We start from the raw sequence: 18,274 nt of genomic DNA on the forward strand, positions 1-18,274 counted from the left end.
GGATTTAATAACATCACATATTAAGGTCTCACTTCAGCATAACTGAAAATACAACCAAGGGTTTTTTGAAAAAGAACTTCCAAAATCTGTTTATTATGTCTTTCAAAGCATGAAACATGCAATAAGCAAGTATCATACTTCCCTCAGTAATAAGAATTATAATTTTTTTAAATTTAAATAAGCTGGAATAATTTTATTTTTTCACTTGAAGACAGGTAAAATAGCACTTAAAATTAAAGAATTTGTAGCTACCTTTCCTTTATCTGTAAAACAATGAAAGAAGATATAAAATCACAAACAATTGCAATATATTCTTTTTTTTGTCTTTTTTCGTGTCCGGCAATGGATCGCAACCCTCAGTGTCGCGCCTGTACCAGACTGGGACCAGCAACGGGATCGCAACCCTCGGTGTTGCGCCCACACCTCGCTCAGCCAGTGAGCAGGAACCGGTCTGTATGTGGGATCCGAACCCTCGGCGGGAGCGCCGCCGCACTCCCAAGCGGCGCACTGCAGCAGTGCGCCACCGGGCCGGCCCTGCAATATATTCTTATGCCTTAACTACTATGATTATATTTTGGACTAGAAAATTTTACATTCATCTCAGAGACTAAATGACAGAATATATTTATGTTCGTTTAGCAGCAGAGCATGATAATGGCAAGAGCTCCTGACTGAGAGTCAGAAGACCTGAATTTAATCTTGGTTCTACTATCAACTGGCTGGGAGACTTGGCCTCCGTTTCTACATCTACACGATGGAGAAGGATTGAAGTAGATGAGTAGTTTCAAACTGTGTTTCACAAAAGGCTAGAATTTCTTTTCTTATTAAAAACATACCTTGAAAATCTATAATAAACACAAAATACACACTAAATATGCTGCATAGTAAGTTTTAATATATAGATACTACCAAACTATGCTCTCAGGTTAACTCATTTGTGGAGTTCCTCTTGCTCCACAAGTACATATAACTTGAAGTTGTAAATGTGTCACTGATTAGGAAGATTTTTATCTGCTCTGGTCTTTTTTCTTTTTAATCCAGGACGGTATTGGCATAAAGGCTGAGATTACATAACGTCTTTGTATTTAACTGGGTAGTAGTACAGATGTTATCAAGCTCTCCTTTTACTTGTGTCCATATGATCTAGTTATGGAAACAAATACAAAGTGGATTTATTTTATAAAATGCTTGATAATTATAAAATAGAAGCCTTTAAGTGTTAAGATACTAATAAAGTCATTAAAATATAGTCATATTTATACTATGACTAGAAAAGCGATAGTAGAAAAAAATCTAAGGAGTAGAGGATTATGTAAAAGAGAAAGCCAAAAATGTTGTGTAGATAAGTACTAGCAGTTAAAATTATATAAGCATTTTCTAAAACATTATTGAATAATGTTATGCAAATTGATACAGACTATCAATTTTATTAGGATGAGGGCTTTAAACTGCAGAACTTTCAGAGTTATTTGCAGAGATATCAGTAGTGGCACCAGAATTTATTCTTTTGGACTAGAGTTTCCTGACTGACACAAGGCAAGTGTCAGAACAATAGTCAAATAAAATAAGAAATTACTATTATTTCTACCTTAAAGTAAATCCATTAAATATAGGTTTATCAAATTGGAAATCTTATTGATATTTTAAATAAATTAAATGGCTCAATTTGATAACACAGGGTCACAACAATGCCAGACTTACAGCCTCAGATAAAATCTTAGTAATGAATCAAAACAGGGTTTGGACTCAACATGCAAATCAAAATTAATTTTTTTGTGTTGAAACTGTGAATAAAAAGATGGCCTCTGTATTAATCTGCTTAGGCTGCCATAACAAAATACCATAGACTGGGTGGCTTAAACAGAAATTTATTTTCTCACAGTTCTGGAGACTGGAAGTCTAAGACCAAGGTCCCAGCAGGGTCAGTGTCTGCTATGGGCTCTCTCCTTGGTTTGCAGACAGCTTGCCTTCTCCGGGTTTCCTCACGTGGCAAAGGGAGAGAGGGAGAAAAGGAGGGCTAGCTCTCTGGTGTCTCTTCTTATAAGGACACTAATACAATCAGACCAGGGCCTTACTCTTACGATCTCATTTAACTTTATTTATCTCCTAATAGGCCCTATCTCCAAATACAGTCACATTGGAGGTTAGGGTTTCAAGATATGAACGTATGTGCGTGGGGTGGGGGGGGATATAATTCAGTCCATAGCAGCCTTTGAAGTATGTGATCTTTAAAAAAAATACTATTGAACAACTCATATATGATGTTATATGATACATTTATTCTTCTCCAAGCAATATAGTTTTTAAAATAGCTGAGGAAATCATTAATATTTTTCCCAAAGTGATTACTTATTAAGAATGTGAGCTACTCAGTTTTGACACAAAAATGTACTATCACTCCCTTTTTGAACATTTAGATCATTATAACTAAAGAAAAAAAAGATTAGACTGGAAGTAAAAATGTTAAAAACAAATCTATTAGCAGTTGCACGAATCACAATTATCTTGATGTGGTTTTATCTTAAAACCAAGTGCTGGAAAGCTTTCCCCCTAAGATCAGGAACAAGACAAGGATGACTGCTTCTGCTTCTTCTACTCAACATAGTATAGGGGATTCTAGCCAGAGCAACTAGGCAAGAAAAAATACACAAAAGACACCCAAATTGGAAAGAAAGAAGTAAAATTATCTGTTTGCAGATGACGTGATATTATATGCTGAAAGCCCTAAAGATTACACACACACACACATACACACACTCTGTTAGAGCTAAAGAATGAATTTGGCTAAGATGCAGAATATAAAATCAACACACACAAATCAATTACATTTCTATAAACTAGCAGTGAAAAATGCAAAAAGGGAACAATCCCATTTACAATAGCATGAAATAACCAAATATTCTAACCAAGGAGGTGAAAGACTTGTACACTAAAAACTGCAAAACATTGCTTAAAGAAACTGAAGATGAACTAAATAAATAGAAAGACATCCTGTGTTTACAGATTGAAAGACCTGACACTGTCAAGATGATACTACCACCCAAAGTGATCTATAAATTCAATGCAATCCCTATAAAAATCCCCATGACTTTTTTTTACAGAAATAGAAAAACTCATCTTAAAATTCATAAAATCCTTTTAGATTTAAAGGATACATGAATAGCCAAAACAATCTTGAAAAAAAAAAACAAAGTTGGATGACTCACACTTGCAGATTTCAAAACTTACTACAAAGCCACAGTAATCAAAACAGTGTAGTACTAGCATAAGGATAAACATATAAAATAAAATAGTGTGGGGAGCCCAGAAATAAACCCTCCCCTGTACAGTCAATTGATTTTCAACAAGGCTATCAAGGGTACATTCAATGGGGAAGGAACATTCTTCTTAACAAATGGTGCTGGGAAAACTGATATCCACATGAAAAAAAGAGAAGGTGGACCCTTACCTAACACCTTATACAAAAATTAATTCAAACTCGGGGCCGGCCTGGTGGCGCACTGCTACAGTGCGCCGCTTGGGAGTGCGGCGGCACTCCCGCCGAGGGTTCAGATCCCACATACGGACCGGTTCCTGCTCACTGGCTGAGCGAGGTGCAGGCGCGACACTGACGACACTGAGGGTTGCGATCCGTTGCCAGACACGAAAAGACAAAAAAAAAAAAAAAAAAAAATAATTCAAACTGGATCAAAGAAAACAGGGGAAGCACTTCAGGAAGTAGGATTGGGCACAGACTCTATAAATACAACGCCAAGTGCACAGGCAACCAAAGGAAAAATAAACAAATGGGATTATATCAAACTAAAAAGATTCTGCACAGCAAAAGAAACAACGGAGTGAAAGACAACCAACAGAGTGGGAGAAAATATTTGCAAAATATGCATCTGACAAAGGATTAATATTCAGAATATACAAGGAATTCAAACAACTTAACAGCAAAAAACAAGTAACCAGATTAAAGAATGTGCAAAGGAGCTGAATAAGCATTTCTCAAAGGAAGGTATACAAATGGCCAACAGATGCATGAAAAAATGCTCAACATCACTCAGCATTTGGGAAATGCAAATCAAAACCACACTGATGTATCATCTCACTCCAGGTAGGCTGGCTAATATCCAAAAGACTGAGAATAATAAATGCTGACGAGGATGTGGAGAAAGGGGAACACTCCTATACTGTTGGTGGGACTGTAAAATGGTGCAGCCATTATGGAAAATGGTATGGAGTTTCCTCAAACAACTACTGATAGAACTGCCAGATGACCCAGCTATCCCACTGCTGGGTATATTCCCAAAGGAATGGAAATCAAGATGTCAAAGGGATACCTGTACTCCCATGTTTACTGCAGCAATATTTACAATAGCCAAGAGTTGGAACCAGCCTAAATGCCCATAATTGGACAAGTGGATAAGGAAAATGTGGTATATCTACACAATGGAATACTATTTTGCTGTAAAAAAGAATGAAATACTACCACTTGCAGCAAAATGGATGGACTTAGAGAGAATTATGTTAAGTGAAATAAGCCAGGCACAGAAAGAGAAATACTGCATGTTCTCACTTATATGTGGGAGCTAATAAAAATAAATAAATAAGCAAACAGAAAAAAAATACAACAATCACAGTAATTCCTTGAACTTGTTGAGAGGACAGATATGATATTGAAGGGGGTGGGAAAGGGGGAGAGGGAGGGAGGAAAGGCATGAATTGGTAAGGGGCCATGAAAATCAACTACATTTTATAATGATAACTTTAAAAAAATAAAAAATAAAATTAAATAAACTTAAGAGCTAAGACTATAAACAGAACACAGGGGGAAATCTTCATGACTTTGGATTTGGCAATGATTTCCTGAATATAATACAAAAAGCACAGAAAATGAAAAAAAAAACTTGTAATTCATCTAAATTAAGAAATTTTGTATATTAAAGGGTACTATCAAGAAAGCAAAAGTCAACCTACAGAATACGAGAAAATATTTGCAAATCATATATCTCATAAGGGATTAATATCCTGAATACATAAAGAACTTTTACAACTCAACAACAACAAAACAAACAGCCCAATTCAAAAATTGACAAAGGACTTGAATAGATATTTCTCCAGAGAAGATATAAAAGTGGCCAATAAGCACATGAAAAGATACTCAACGTCATTGGTTATTAGATAAATGCAAATCAAAACCACAAAGAGCTACCACTTCACACCCATTAGGATGGCTATTACAAACAAAAAGCAGCAGATAACAAGCATTGGTGAGGATGTGGAAAAACTGGAACCCTCATGCATTGCTGGTGAAAACATAAAATGGTGCAGCCATTGTAGAAAACGGTACAGCAGCTCCTCAAAAAATTAAACATAGAATTACCATATGATTCAGCAATTCCACTTCTAGTTACATGCCCCAAATAATTGAAAGCAAGTACTCAGATACTTGCACACAGTATGTTCAAAGCAGCATTATTCACAACAGCCAAAACGTGAAAGCAACCCATCAACAGTGTCCATCAACAGATAAATAGATAAACAAAATGTAGTATATATCCATACAATGTAGTATTATTCAGCCATAAAAAGGAATGAAATTCTGCCGTATGCTACAAATTGATGAACTTTGGAAACATCATACGAAGTGAAATAAGCCAGACACAAAAGGACAAATATTATAAAATTCCACTTATATGACATATCTAGAATAGTAAAATACATAAATAAAAAGTAGAATGGCGGTTTCCAGGAACTGGGGGGAGGGGGAAATGGGGAGTCATCATTTAATGGGTACAGAGTTTCAGTTTTGCAAGATGAAAATAGTTCTGGAGATGAATAGTGGTGATGTTTGCATAACACTGTGAATATGTTTAATGCTACAGAACGGTACAGTTAAAAATGGTTAAAATGGTAAAATTTTATATGTATATTTTACCACAATAAAAAGAAAAAAATATACATAAAAAACAACTAGTTTCAAGATGAAATGATTTCTAAAGTACCTTCTAATTCTAAAATTTTATGAGACATCATGATAACAAGGAGAAAAGAGACAGAGTTGAAGAATAAGTTCTTGAATCCCCATGTTCTGAGTGAAGAGTGTAACTTTACCTTTTAGTGATTATTAATGGACCAAGAAGCTATAGCAATGGTAGAAAACTCAAATGCTTGCAGAGGCCAGGCAGGAAACATAAGCTGGTGAAGCAGGGCAGCTGGGGATGGTGGTAAAACTGAGACTACATGCCCTGTCTAAAGGGAGCAGCTGCATCTTCACCCTGGTGAACTGTCACCCTGCAGGAATGTGGACATGGTACTGGGAGGCTTTTCCATTCTTCATGTGAAATTGGAATTGAAATTTTTATGTGAAATGTTGGCATCTGATTTTTAAAAAGTTTTTTTTTTTTTTTAAAGATGACCAGTAAGGGGATCTTAACCCTTGGCTTGGTGTTGTCAGCACCACGCTCAGCCAGTGAGCGAATCAGCCATCCCTATATAGGATCCAAACCCATGGCCTTGGTGTTAGCAGCAGCACACTCTCCTGAGTGAGCCACGGGCCGGCCCTAAAAAGTATTTTTAACACTGCAAGCCATAGAAAGCATATCTGCAGGCCAAGGCAAGTGTAGTGAGCTGACCACTAATTTGTGAGCTCTTTCATAGAGTAAAGGCTGGACCCAGAATACAAAAGAAGTAATTAAGGTAGTACTCACGATGTTTGAAGTTTGCTTACAGATCATGATCTAAATCTTTCAAATCCTTGTTTTGGATGTATGTACCAGTGGGTGTTGATTATTATTTTAACTAGGTGTTATTTAATATTGTGTACTTTTGATTGGGCTGGTTTTCAATGGAGCACTCTGAACATGAAGTTTAGTGCCTGGCATAAAGTAGGTGGTCTATAAGTGGTAGCTATTATTATTTTAAATAAAGGCTCTCATAAAATAGAGAAAACTTATATAAAGTGGATTTTCAAAACTAACCTATCCTCTAATAGAAGAGATGATAATATAATCCACTCAATAATCTATCCTCTATATACTGATTGGAAAGTGGTGAGTCTTAAATAAAAAACAAATCATTCACCTATATTAGGTGCTAGGGATATAGTTACTGGCAAAATAAACAAGGTTCCTGTCCTCATAAAGCTTACACTCTAATAAGGGAGATGGACATTAAGAGGCATTCAAATAAATACCTTGGCAGAAACTGTAATAAATGATATGACTAAAAATTATAGGATGATTTGGAAAATAATAATGGAAAGACCTAATTCAGATGAGGAAGGGAGTCACAGAGAAGGCCCCTTTAAGGAGCTGTCATTTAAACTAAGATCTAAAAGGATAGAGATTAGCAACCTAGGGGTATTATTATGTATGGAGGTATTATGTGAGGAGATTCACGTTGGGAGAGGAGATGGTGACAAAAGCATTCCAGGAATGCTTGTGCAACATGTGTAACAGCTCCCAAAGAACCAAAATTGCAAAAAAAAAAAAAAAAAAGGGGAATATTAGATAGAGGGAAAGAGTAAATTTATCGGAGGAGAGAAGTAAAAGATTTAAGGGAACATCAATTGTTAATCTTCTCCCTAGAGAAAAGATTTTTGAAGAAGGAAGCAAAACTGAAAAAGGAAGGGAAAATTGGGAACTGAGGAGAAATAAATGAAATGGGAGACAGAAAACAGAAACTGAAGGTTTAAGAAGTTGTTTAGTGTCTACATCAGCATTCTGGAAGACAGTGAGGAGGGGTGAACCTGGTTGGAGCAGGTGAAGATTACTGGCTGGTGGAGCCTGCAGGAGTGAAGATTTTTTGTTTGTTTAAAAATTACAAAAGTAAAAATTACTCTTTAATAATTCAAACAACATCGCCACCCATCTAAACTAAGCACCGTTAATCCCCACAGAATAGATTTTAGTGGTGAAGAAGAGGATTAGTGATAATCAAAATCAAGTGGAAGTTTGAGGCAATTACAGAGAAGCCAGACCAAAATCTTTATTTCAGCTTATATCATCTGCATTTTCCCTTAGCATAACTTCATCTACCATAACATTAGATATTTTAGGAAAAAGTAACAGGTCTTTATCATACACAGTCACCAAATACATAGTCACAGTGCAATTCTCTGACTCCTAGAATGTAAACTCCATAAAAACAGGGATTTTTGTCAATTCTTTGATTAATGGACTGCAAAGTCCACAGAAGTAAGAACTTCTGTCTGTACTATTCACTGTTTTATCATCACCAACTGAAACGTAAGTGTTTGTTGAATGAATGAATATTAGTTGACTATGAAGACAAATCCACAGTGAATTCAGAATGAAACATAAAAGGTGAAAGAAAAGGAAAGGAAAAAAAGGAGGAATGAAATTGGCAATATTTTAGATTCTGGCATTCATTATCGACTCTTTCTCTCCCACATCCTGTACCCAATCAATCAGCAAGTCCTGTCAATCCAAATCCTTAAATAACTCTTCATCGCCAGGGCCACTTCCTGTTTGATTATAACAGTCTCCTAACTGGTACCTATCTTCACTCTTACCTCCCTTGCATTCTATTTTCCGTGCTTTTTTTCAGTGTCACATATGAAAATACCACATAAATTGATAAGGTTTACCAACTTCAGGAGAAAGCACAAACTTCTTCTTAGGGCACACAAAGCTGTTCGTAACCTGGGGTAGCATGCCTTTAGGCAGTCCCGCAGAGTTGTTAAGAACCTGGACTTTGTAGACTTAGGTTTGAATATGAGCTGTTTTACTTATAAACTTGGGGGCCTTCTGCAAGTTACTTAACTCTCTGACCCTCAATTTGCTAATGTACAAAACAGGGTAATAATCATACCAATTCATATGTTTGTTCGGTGGATTAAATGAATGAATACGTGTAAAGCATTTTGCTCAGTGGCTGACACACGATCAGCATTCAGCATTATTTCCTGTCACCTGCCATGATGTTTCCTTCTTATGTGTAAAGCACCAGCCACAATGAACTTCTTATTCTCCAAAGGAACCATGTTGTTTCATGTCATTATACTTTCAAAAATCTTGTTTTCTCTTTTCAGAATGTACTTCTTATTTACTAAACACCTTTCTACTACTATAGGATCCATCTCAATCACTTCCTTTGTGACCTTCCCCTACTTCTGCAAGAAGAATTTATTTCCTCTCTTGTACTATTATTGAATCTTATACAAGTGTACTTCAAAAGGTTCGTAGAAAAATAGAATTAAAAGATGATAAGAATCTTTCCACGATCCTTTGGAAGTACCTGCATACATGGCTCTAGTAATACTCCATGGAAACTATTTCCAGACTACTCGGTTTCTTCCCCTTGAATGCAAGCTCCTTGAGGGCAAGTATTATCATTTATTAATTTGTATTTCCAGCATCCTATGCAGTGTTGATGGAGAACATACTGAAACAATGATCACTCTGGAGTCAGGCTTTCTGTCTTCTTCTGGCATTGGCTTTTTCATTTACTAGGTATGTGACCTACAGCAAGTTATTTAATTTTCTAAATCTCAGTTTCATTTTCCGTGCAAAGGAGATAATAGAGTCTACCTAATACATAGGATTGTTCTGAAGAAAAATGAGATAATCTGCATTGCAGCACTTAATAAATGTTAATTGCTATTATCACTATCTTTTTTACTATAGATATTATATTTTTCATGTCTAGAAATTACATTGGATATTTTTATACCTTCCACTTATCTCCTAACCATATTCATGTTTTCCTTTATATACTTGAGCATATTCATATGATTTAAAATAACTGTTTTAAGGTCCTTGTTAGTTAATTCCATCATCTCTGTCGTTTCTGGGTCTGTGTTTCTATTGATTGACTTTCCTCCTGGTTATGGGTCATATTTTCCTGTTTCTTTTTAATGTCTGGCAATTTTTAATTCAGTGCCAGACTTTGTGACTTTTGTTTTCATTGCTGAGTGCTGGATTTTGTTGAAATCCTTTAAAGAATACTGAATTTTGTTCTCGTATATAGTTAAATTACATGTAGATCAGTTTAATCCTTTTTGCTTTTAAGCTGCTGAGGACTCTATCCAATGTCCTGTGTATTTTGAGGTCTCTCCACTCTGGCTGTTAGAAGTATCAACTATCTCCAGCTCTGTGTATACTCCGGAATTTTTTGGCCTACTATTTTCTGGTGGTTCTTTTTTTCCAACCTACACATGTGCAGAGTTTGTATCCAACGATTTGTATACTTCCTAGCAACTCTCTAGAGCTCACTGAGCAACTTCTTCTCTGGTATTCTGGCCTGCAAATTTAGGCCACCTTGGCCTCCCTAAACCCCAATCTCTGCCTTCTCAACTCAATAATACATCCAATTCTTTGAAGATCTCCCTCCCTGTACTGTTGCTTGGAAACTGCCTCTCAGGGCCCACAGTTCCCATTGCCTGTTGTCCAATGTCTGAAAACAGTTGTTTCAGATCCTCTGTCTGATTTTCCAGTTGTTTCTGGCAAGAGGACAATTCCCTCAGTTGGTGCTTCTTCACAGGTAAAAGAGGAAGTACCATTATTTTATTAAATTATACATATTCACTCCTTGGTAAAAACACAAAGCCCAAAATTAAATTCTAATTGAAAATAAGGGCTGAGCCCGTGGCGCACTTGGGAGAGTGCGGCGCTGGGAGCGCAGCAGCGCTCCCGCTGCGGGTTCGGATTCTATATAGGGATGACCGGTGCGCTCACAGCACTCACTGGCTGAGCGCGGTGCGGCCGGTCTCAAAAAGGACAAAAAAAAAAAAAAAAAAAAAGAAAATAAACTATGGGTGAAAGCTGTTTTGAACTGATATCCCTAAACAGAAGTGAAGATTTAATTCAAGGGAATTTCAATCTTTGCCAGTCTTGGAAAATTCAGATTAATCTTTCTACATAGAAAGAAATACCAAAGTAAGAAGGTGAATTTTAAAGGTATTTTTTTACCTTTGAATAGGCCTTTTTGCTTCCAAGAGTCTAAAGTTGCCTAGATAGCAAGAGATTCACTATAGTCCTCATAAGATTATTAGAAATTAAGACACAGGAAAATTAGCATCATTAGTCATGGAGAAATGACATTGCATCCCTGTACTTGCTAAAAACTGGAATAAAATATTTCTTGCCAGAGGGATCAGGCCGTTAGTTTTCTGCAGGTGGCTTTATTTTTAGATATGTTATTTTGGAACTCTGCTCTTATTTTAGTACCTCCCACAAGAGTTACTTTCCTCCTGATAATGCTAGAACACATACATGATATTCTAAGGTAGTTATCTGCAGAGGAACAATATAGTAGCAGCTCCACTGAGTAGGTAGTTGGCCCTATAACTGAAAAAATGGGGATTAATATATCATTTCCCTTCAAACCTTGTCTCCAAGAGTTTTTGCTCATTCTGGATTAAAATTTGGAACTGACACATTCTAAAGTTTCCTGGAAAAAAAAACCTAAAAATATATTAAAACTATTTAACCAAAAATTTAAGGATCACCTAGACACAAATGTTGCATTTAGTCTTTAAGAAATCAGAGGCTGTCTGATTAAGAAGCATAACAATAAATATCCAGCATAAAATCTAGGTCTTGCATATGGCACAGGAGAAACAGGAAGAACTTGGAGCTGCTTCCTCTCACAGCTGGATGAATCACTGGCAGCTGTTATTAGAAAGATAAATAAACCCACATCTGCTTAGAGTCCAAATGCTATATGAATCCCTTGTGATAGTAAATAAATTCTTGAAGAGGCCCAAGTTCTAAATCAAGAAAAAAATTAAGGCTATCTGAAGACTGTTTTGCATAGTTATCTCCATCTGCTATATCACAGAAACCAGCTCTAGCTGTATACACCATTGCTCAATACAATAGGTATCCAATAAGTACTTGTTGACTGATTAAGGGATTAAGAAAGGACTGGGAAAGATAGGTGCTGATGAAACAGTACAAACTTCACCTACACACTCACAGTTCCCAGTTATATAGAAACCAATGAAATAGTTTTTCTGAGCTAGTTCACATAAAATTGAGTCCACATTGGTTTTTGCCTATTAGTGCATTTATTCTGTAAAGGAAAGGATGCTTTTCTCAGTACACTAAGTACTTCTTTTACAATAGTGTAATAAAGATGGATGATCTCTAGAGTTACATGTAAAAGAAGTAGTGATTGAAGTAGAAATAGTAAAAATAGCACATTAGCAAGTCTGGGTTCTATTTCCAGCTTTGCTACTAACCCACTTTGCAATCTTTCTACAAGTTACAATTTCATTATTTATAAAATGGGTACAATAAAGCCTACCTTACCTATTTTTTAGGATAGTTGAAATGATCTGAGATACTGGGTAGAAGGAGTTTTAGAAAAAAGTTACAGTAGCTTATATAAAGTATCGATTAGAGCAGGGTGGGAGAGCTTATAAATTCAATGAAAGCAGGGAGAGTACCTGTTCACTTGCTATAACCTCAGTGCCGGGCACTGGTAAGTCTACCAGAAATACTTGTTGAATGAATGAGGAAATAGTTTAGGCTTTCCTCTTCTTTAGTTAGGATCACTATAGAAACTGTCTTAAAGTTATTCAATACTTATTTGGAAAAGCACATAATATGAAAGGGGAATAAGAACAGACCTGTGGAAACAGATGTGGAAAAAGGTTTTCATGTGGAGATTCTAAATCTGAAATTTTTGGAGCAATTTAATCTACTTTAATATTCTGAATGTAAGAATCTAGTGAGTGCCATTTTTTAAAAGAAGTTCACAATGGGGGTACTTTCAACCTTTGTCTCACCAAGATAAAGTCTCAATAAAGACATTTGCAATCAGTGTCTTTCTTAATATTTTCCTTGGAGTATAATCTTGAGATGCCAAACCAACAGTATTCAAATACAAGAATGACTTGCATTTTCCAGTGCACATGGCTCTTCTTTCAAGGATTTTAAGGTACTTTAAAGTTTTTTACTTCAGTAAACTTTATTCTACTTCCCCAAATCTATATTTCTAGAACCTGACCTGTATTTCCTGCTACTTAATGAAGCTTTTTAGCTGAGTCCCAAACAAATTTCAACTTTTCAAAAAAAACATATTGTATTACTCACAATAGCCAAAAGGTGAAAGCAACCATACAGTCCATCAGTTGGAGAATGGATAAACAAAATGTGGTGTACACATACAATGAAATATTATTTAGTCTTATAAAGGACGGAAATTCTTTTTTTTTTTTCCTTTTTGTCTTTTTTCGTGTCCGGCAACGGATTGCAACCCTCAGTGTCGCGCCCGTACCGGACCAGGACCGGCAACGGGATCACAGCCCTCGGTGTTGCGCCCGCACCTCGCTTAGCCAGTGAGCGGGAACCGGTCTGTATGTGGGATCTGAACCCTTGGCGGGAGCGCCGCCATGCTCCCAAGCAGCGCACTGTAGCAGTGCGCCACCGGGCCGGCCCAAGGATGGAAATTCTGACACATGCTACAACATGGATGACCCCTGAGGACATTATGCTAAGTGAAATAAGCAAATCACGAAAGAACAAATATTGTATATGATTCCACTATATATGAGGTACTTAGATTAATCAAATTCATAAGGAAAGTAGAATGGCAGTTGCCAGGCACTGTGGGTAGGAGGAAATGGGGAGTTAGTGTTTAATGAGGACAGAGTTTCACTTTGGGAAGATGAAAAAGTTCTGGTGGTGGTGATGTTTGCAGAACAATGTGAATGTAGTCAATGTCACAGAACTGTACACTTTAAAATGGCTAAAATGGTAAATGTACATATACTTTACCATAATGAAAAAAAACCATATTTTCCCCCCCAAAATCCATTGCCCCTCCAATCTTCTTACCCATTTGCTCAAGCCAGAAACCTGAAAATTATCACTGGTCTTCTCACTCATCTTACATGACAAATCTAGCCACCAAATCCTGTGGATTCTATCTCTGAAAGATCCATCTCTGTAGACACTGCTTTAGTTTTGGCTCTAATCTCTCACCTCAACTCCCTCAGGACTCCTGTGTTTCCTGCCTCCAGTCTAAGCCATTTCCACACTGCCTTTAAAATGATCTTTCTAGAACTCAAATATTGCCACGCCACTCTCCTATCTAAAAGTCTTCAAATAATACCCACAGAATAAAAACCAACTTCTTTTTTATGGCAAAAAAATGGTCTTTTAGGACCTCACTCTTTCATTCCTTTACCCGCTCATCTCCCCTAACCTCCTTCACAAACTCTAGTCACTCCGCTCTCCTCCGTTTCTTAAATATTCCAGGTTCTTTTATGCTTCAGCACATGCTCTACTTAGAATGCCCTTCTCTTTTTTATCCATGTGGATAATTCCTATTCTCCCTTCCCAACTTAGATCAAACAGCCAGTTCTCAGGAGAACCTTCTCTAATCTATTTCTCTCCCTTTCCCAACAACATCCCACCCCCCAATCAGGAGTTTCCTTCTTTGTATTCGCATTATTCCTTGTATTTACTGCATGCTATTTTAATATTTGCCAAGATCAAGGTCTCTGGAGCCAGATTACCTAGGTATAAATCTGGGCCCAGCATTTACTATGTAATGTTGCCAAGTTACTTAACTCCTCTGATCTTCATCATCTGCATTAGTTATAAAACGGGGATTTTATTATCTACCACAGAGAGCTGTTGTGAAGATTAAATGAGTTACTACTTGTAAGGTGCTCAGAGCTACACTTGCCTCTTGATAGGTATCACTAGTGATAGTGGTGGTGGTAGTAATATCCTTGACACAAGACATACAGCTCTTCAAAAGTATGGTATTCCAAAAGCCTTGAATAGCATGCATTCAAACGGTGTTTACAGGAACAAAAGAAAGACAGTAGTTTGAAAGAAAGAAAGGAAGGAAGGCAAAAAGAATAGAATTTGGGAAGACTTACCGCCATTTTTGCCCACAGTTCGAAAGCATCTCCAGAAAGCCCTCAAAAATGATGCCCTATTGTGGGGGGTTGCTTGGATAAAGCTGAATTCCCGAAAGAGAATGTGAGTTCCCTGGCATACACTGTTAAAACTGGAAAGAGAAAAATCAAGAAATCATCATTAGATGGAATCCAGAAGGCTGGAATCAGAATGAAAACTTGAGACCAGATAGAAACACTGCCAACATGGGAGAAAATCTCTCCCCAACTCCCCAACAAAACTCTGAGCTTTTTATTAGACCAAATCCTTCTGTGGGGAATTCTCTTCATATAACCATATTCCTCTGAAAACTCCTGGAGTCCAGTTCCTCTGAGTGCTTCCCACCTCCCACACGTACACACTGAGGAAGTTTAATCAATCACTAGAGCATCTCATATAGAGGGAAATCTTTGGTCTTTAACCATGAGATTGGCATTCATATCTTTTTGAAGAACACTTCTCCCTCTATCCCATTTGGAATTATGCTTCCTTAGAGATATTTTTTCTATACTATCCCCAACCTATACCAGCTGCTATAAGGATGACATAGTTTGTGGGGACATAACTGGATTGTCTGTTCCAGTTTGGGGGTGATATTATATACCTCCCTGACAATAACCCCAGAGACCAATCCCATGTGCCAAAGGACATGAAAGGTTCCAAACAGAACACTAAAAGCAAATAAGAACAAGGTATAAAGTGGCCCCAAAATGAGAGTATGAAGCAAAGTCCCAGGCCCCAAGTGAGTCATTGTTTAAGCTGGGCCAAGGAAGGGAAGAAATATACTCCATTTGCTTTTGGACTCTCCTGCCAAAGAAATAAAGGCTGCAGAGACTGGTGTAATCTAAAAATGGAAATTCCACCAAAGAATAGGCAATTACCCAGTAATCATCCCTACCAAGAGCAGACTTCAGGTCCCAGAAAACTTCTAAATTCCCTGACAAGTAAATCATGAGTCGAAAACATGTTAATCTTTGCAGAGAAGCAGACATTAAGCTGAACATGGCAAGCAATAGAGGGAACAGCGGTAATTCCAAATGTCAGTTTTCATTTGTTGACCATAAAGAGAAAAAATAAAAATACTGAATCTCTGAACAGGAAAAAATTTTAGGAGCTATCCATTTCCTTTCTCCCAGACCAACTTCGGGGCAAAGTGTGTAACCTGTCTAACATAGAGAATGTTATCATTTAGGATAAAATTAGCCTCGTCCTGTTAATATTAACAGTGCTGTATGAAAAAGCTAATTACATACTCTTCTTCTCTCATCGAAAGCTAGCACAGAAGTCACTTCTAAAACTCTATGTAGGGGCTGGCCAATTAGCTCAGTTGGTTAGAGTGTGGTGTTATAACACCAAGGTCACGGGTTCTAATTTCCAAACCAGTCAGCCACCAAAAAATAAAATAAAATAAAATAAAACAAAACACTATGGGGAAGTATCAGGACAACATCTGGCAAAGGATTAAGTTAGAAGAGAAGTTTTTAAAAAGCAATGAAAGTATTAATCTAACCATGCAGTTTATGGCACTGCTGTTGTCTTGAGCAAAGGAAAATGAAAAATACAGTAAATGAGCTGTTACAGGTAAATGGGGTAGGCTACATTTCCAGCATAGAAGTCTGAAATGATAACATTGTAGCCTAAACTTATGAAGCTATCCAGCAAAGAATAAGTCCCAAAGTGTGCTTCATACCTTAAGAGGAAAAAGCTGGTGTCTAGGTTATAGTCTAGGCTGTAAAGAACTAATAATAGTGAAATTATATCCTTAGTATAGCTTTTTAAGACATTTCAAATGTGACATTTTAAATAAAGTCTTTTCCTGATTCTATCTCCCAAGCACAAATCCCATCATATTTCACTTATAACTCTCTAATGGTACTCACAATTTGTTGTCTTATTTTAAAGTTGCTGGACTTCGTTCCCCTACTAGACTGCAAGTTCTATGGACTAAGCAATTAGGTTTGTCTCTACTATATTACCTAATACATAGATAGTCCATAAGTAGGGCTGGCCGGTTAGCTCAGCCAGTTAGAGAACAGTGTTATAACACCAAGGTCAAGGGTTCAGATCCCTGTACTGGCTAGCTGACGGAAAAAAGCACAAAAAAAAAGGAAAAAGAGGTACTCCATAAATGTTTGTGGTAGTTAATTTAGAAAGATGGGGAAAAACAGGTAAGATAAACCAAGGTAGAATGTAATTTTCCAGCTAGCCACATTGGAAATACTGAAAGTCTGAATTTTACAACTTTTTAAAAAATCTTGGGCCTTGAGGGTTCCGAAACATGGCAGCGGGAAGGGAGTGAACCGCCCGCGCCCCGTGCCAGCAGGATCCCAGAGGCCATCAGCAAGAAGAGGAACTCAGAAAGCCTGATGGTGAGTCAGAATCTCTGGTGTCCTTGCTTGCGCTGGGGGTAGCTGTTCCTACCCAGGTGGATTGCTCTGAAGGACTGCTGAGACCTTGAAGGGGACTCTCATAATACGTGCACTGAGGTTTGGAGTGCGTGCCATTTTGTGAAATTTACAAAATCCTCCCCGGGAATAAGCCGCCTGGAGCGGCCGCCACTAGGCGCCCGGCCACGGCAGCTGCTGCCCTCAGCGTCCGGCCAGGCTGCACAGCCCCGCCACCGGGACTTGGGGTCCAGTGACAGTGGTATCTGCCGGGGAGGGGGCTGTCGTCTCCCTGGCCCCGGGCGCCACTGGAACCGCGAGCCGAAGAGAGACTGAGCAGGCTGCAGTGCAAACAGGAGCCAGGAGGCCAGGGGCTGCGAGAGGCGGCCGGCGGCTCTGGCTGCAGAGGCTGCTGCGGGAGCGCAACGCGGGAGCTCAATGCAGGAGCTGAGACTCTCCAGAGGGGGCGGTGGGAAGGCCCCGCCATCTTCCCGGTAGTCAATTTTGGACTTGCCTGACACTAGTGTCCAACTGAGTAATCACTGAGGTAGCCATACCAAATTGGCAACCCCAACAAAATCTTAGTCAGGCAATAGTGTCAAACCTGTGGACTGTGAAACCCCCTGCCACAATGAATAAACATCAAAGAAAAGACTCCAGAAACATGAAAAATCAAGAAAGTACACCACCCAAAGATAATAAATCTCAAGCTCTAGATCCTATAGAACAAGAAGCCCTTGAAATGACTGACAAGGAATTTCGAGTGATAATTCTAAGGAAACTGAATGAGATACAAGAAAACTCAGCTAGACATCATGATGAAATGAGGAAAAGTATACAGGACCTGAAAGAGGAAATGTACAAGGAAATCAATGCCCTGAAAAAAAAAATGTAGCATAACTTGCGGAACTGAAGAAGCTATTCAGCAAATTAAAAAGCACAATGGAGAGTTTAACCAGCAGGCTTGTGGAAGTTGAAGAGAGAACCTCTGAACTTGAAGATGGGCTGTTAGAAATAACACAA

The 18,274-nt window shown here is 37.9% G+C and overlaps 1 protein-coding gene across 1 annotated transcript in view; it reads right to left on the reverse strand.

Moving 5' to 3' along the window:
- The window catches only part of LOC103592098 (chromosome unknown open reading frame, human C11orf49), a 208,402-nt gene that overhangs the window by 108,590 nt on the left and 81,538 nt on the right, over positions 1–18,274 (reverse strand). Inside the window, exon 3 of the mRNA XM_008574696.1 lies at positions 14,849–14,979. Coding sequence (XP_008572918.1) covers positions 14,849–14,979 — 131 coding nt within the window. The remainder of the gene's footprint in view (positions 1–14,848; positions 14,980–18,274) is intronic.

Source organism: Galeopterus variegatus, unplaced genomic scaffold (assembly GCF_000696425.1).
Source record: "Galeopterus variegatus unplaced genomic scaffold, G_variegatus-3.0.2 Scaffold1088, whole genome shotgun sequence".
In the NCBI taxonomy this organism is placed as follows: Eukaryota; Metazoa; Chordata; class Mammalia; order Dermoptera; family Cynocephalidae; genus Galeopterus; species Galeopterus variegatus.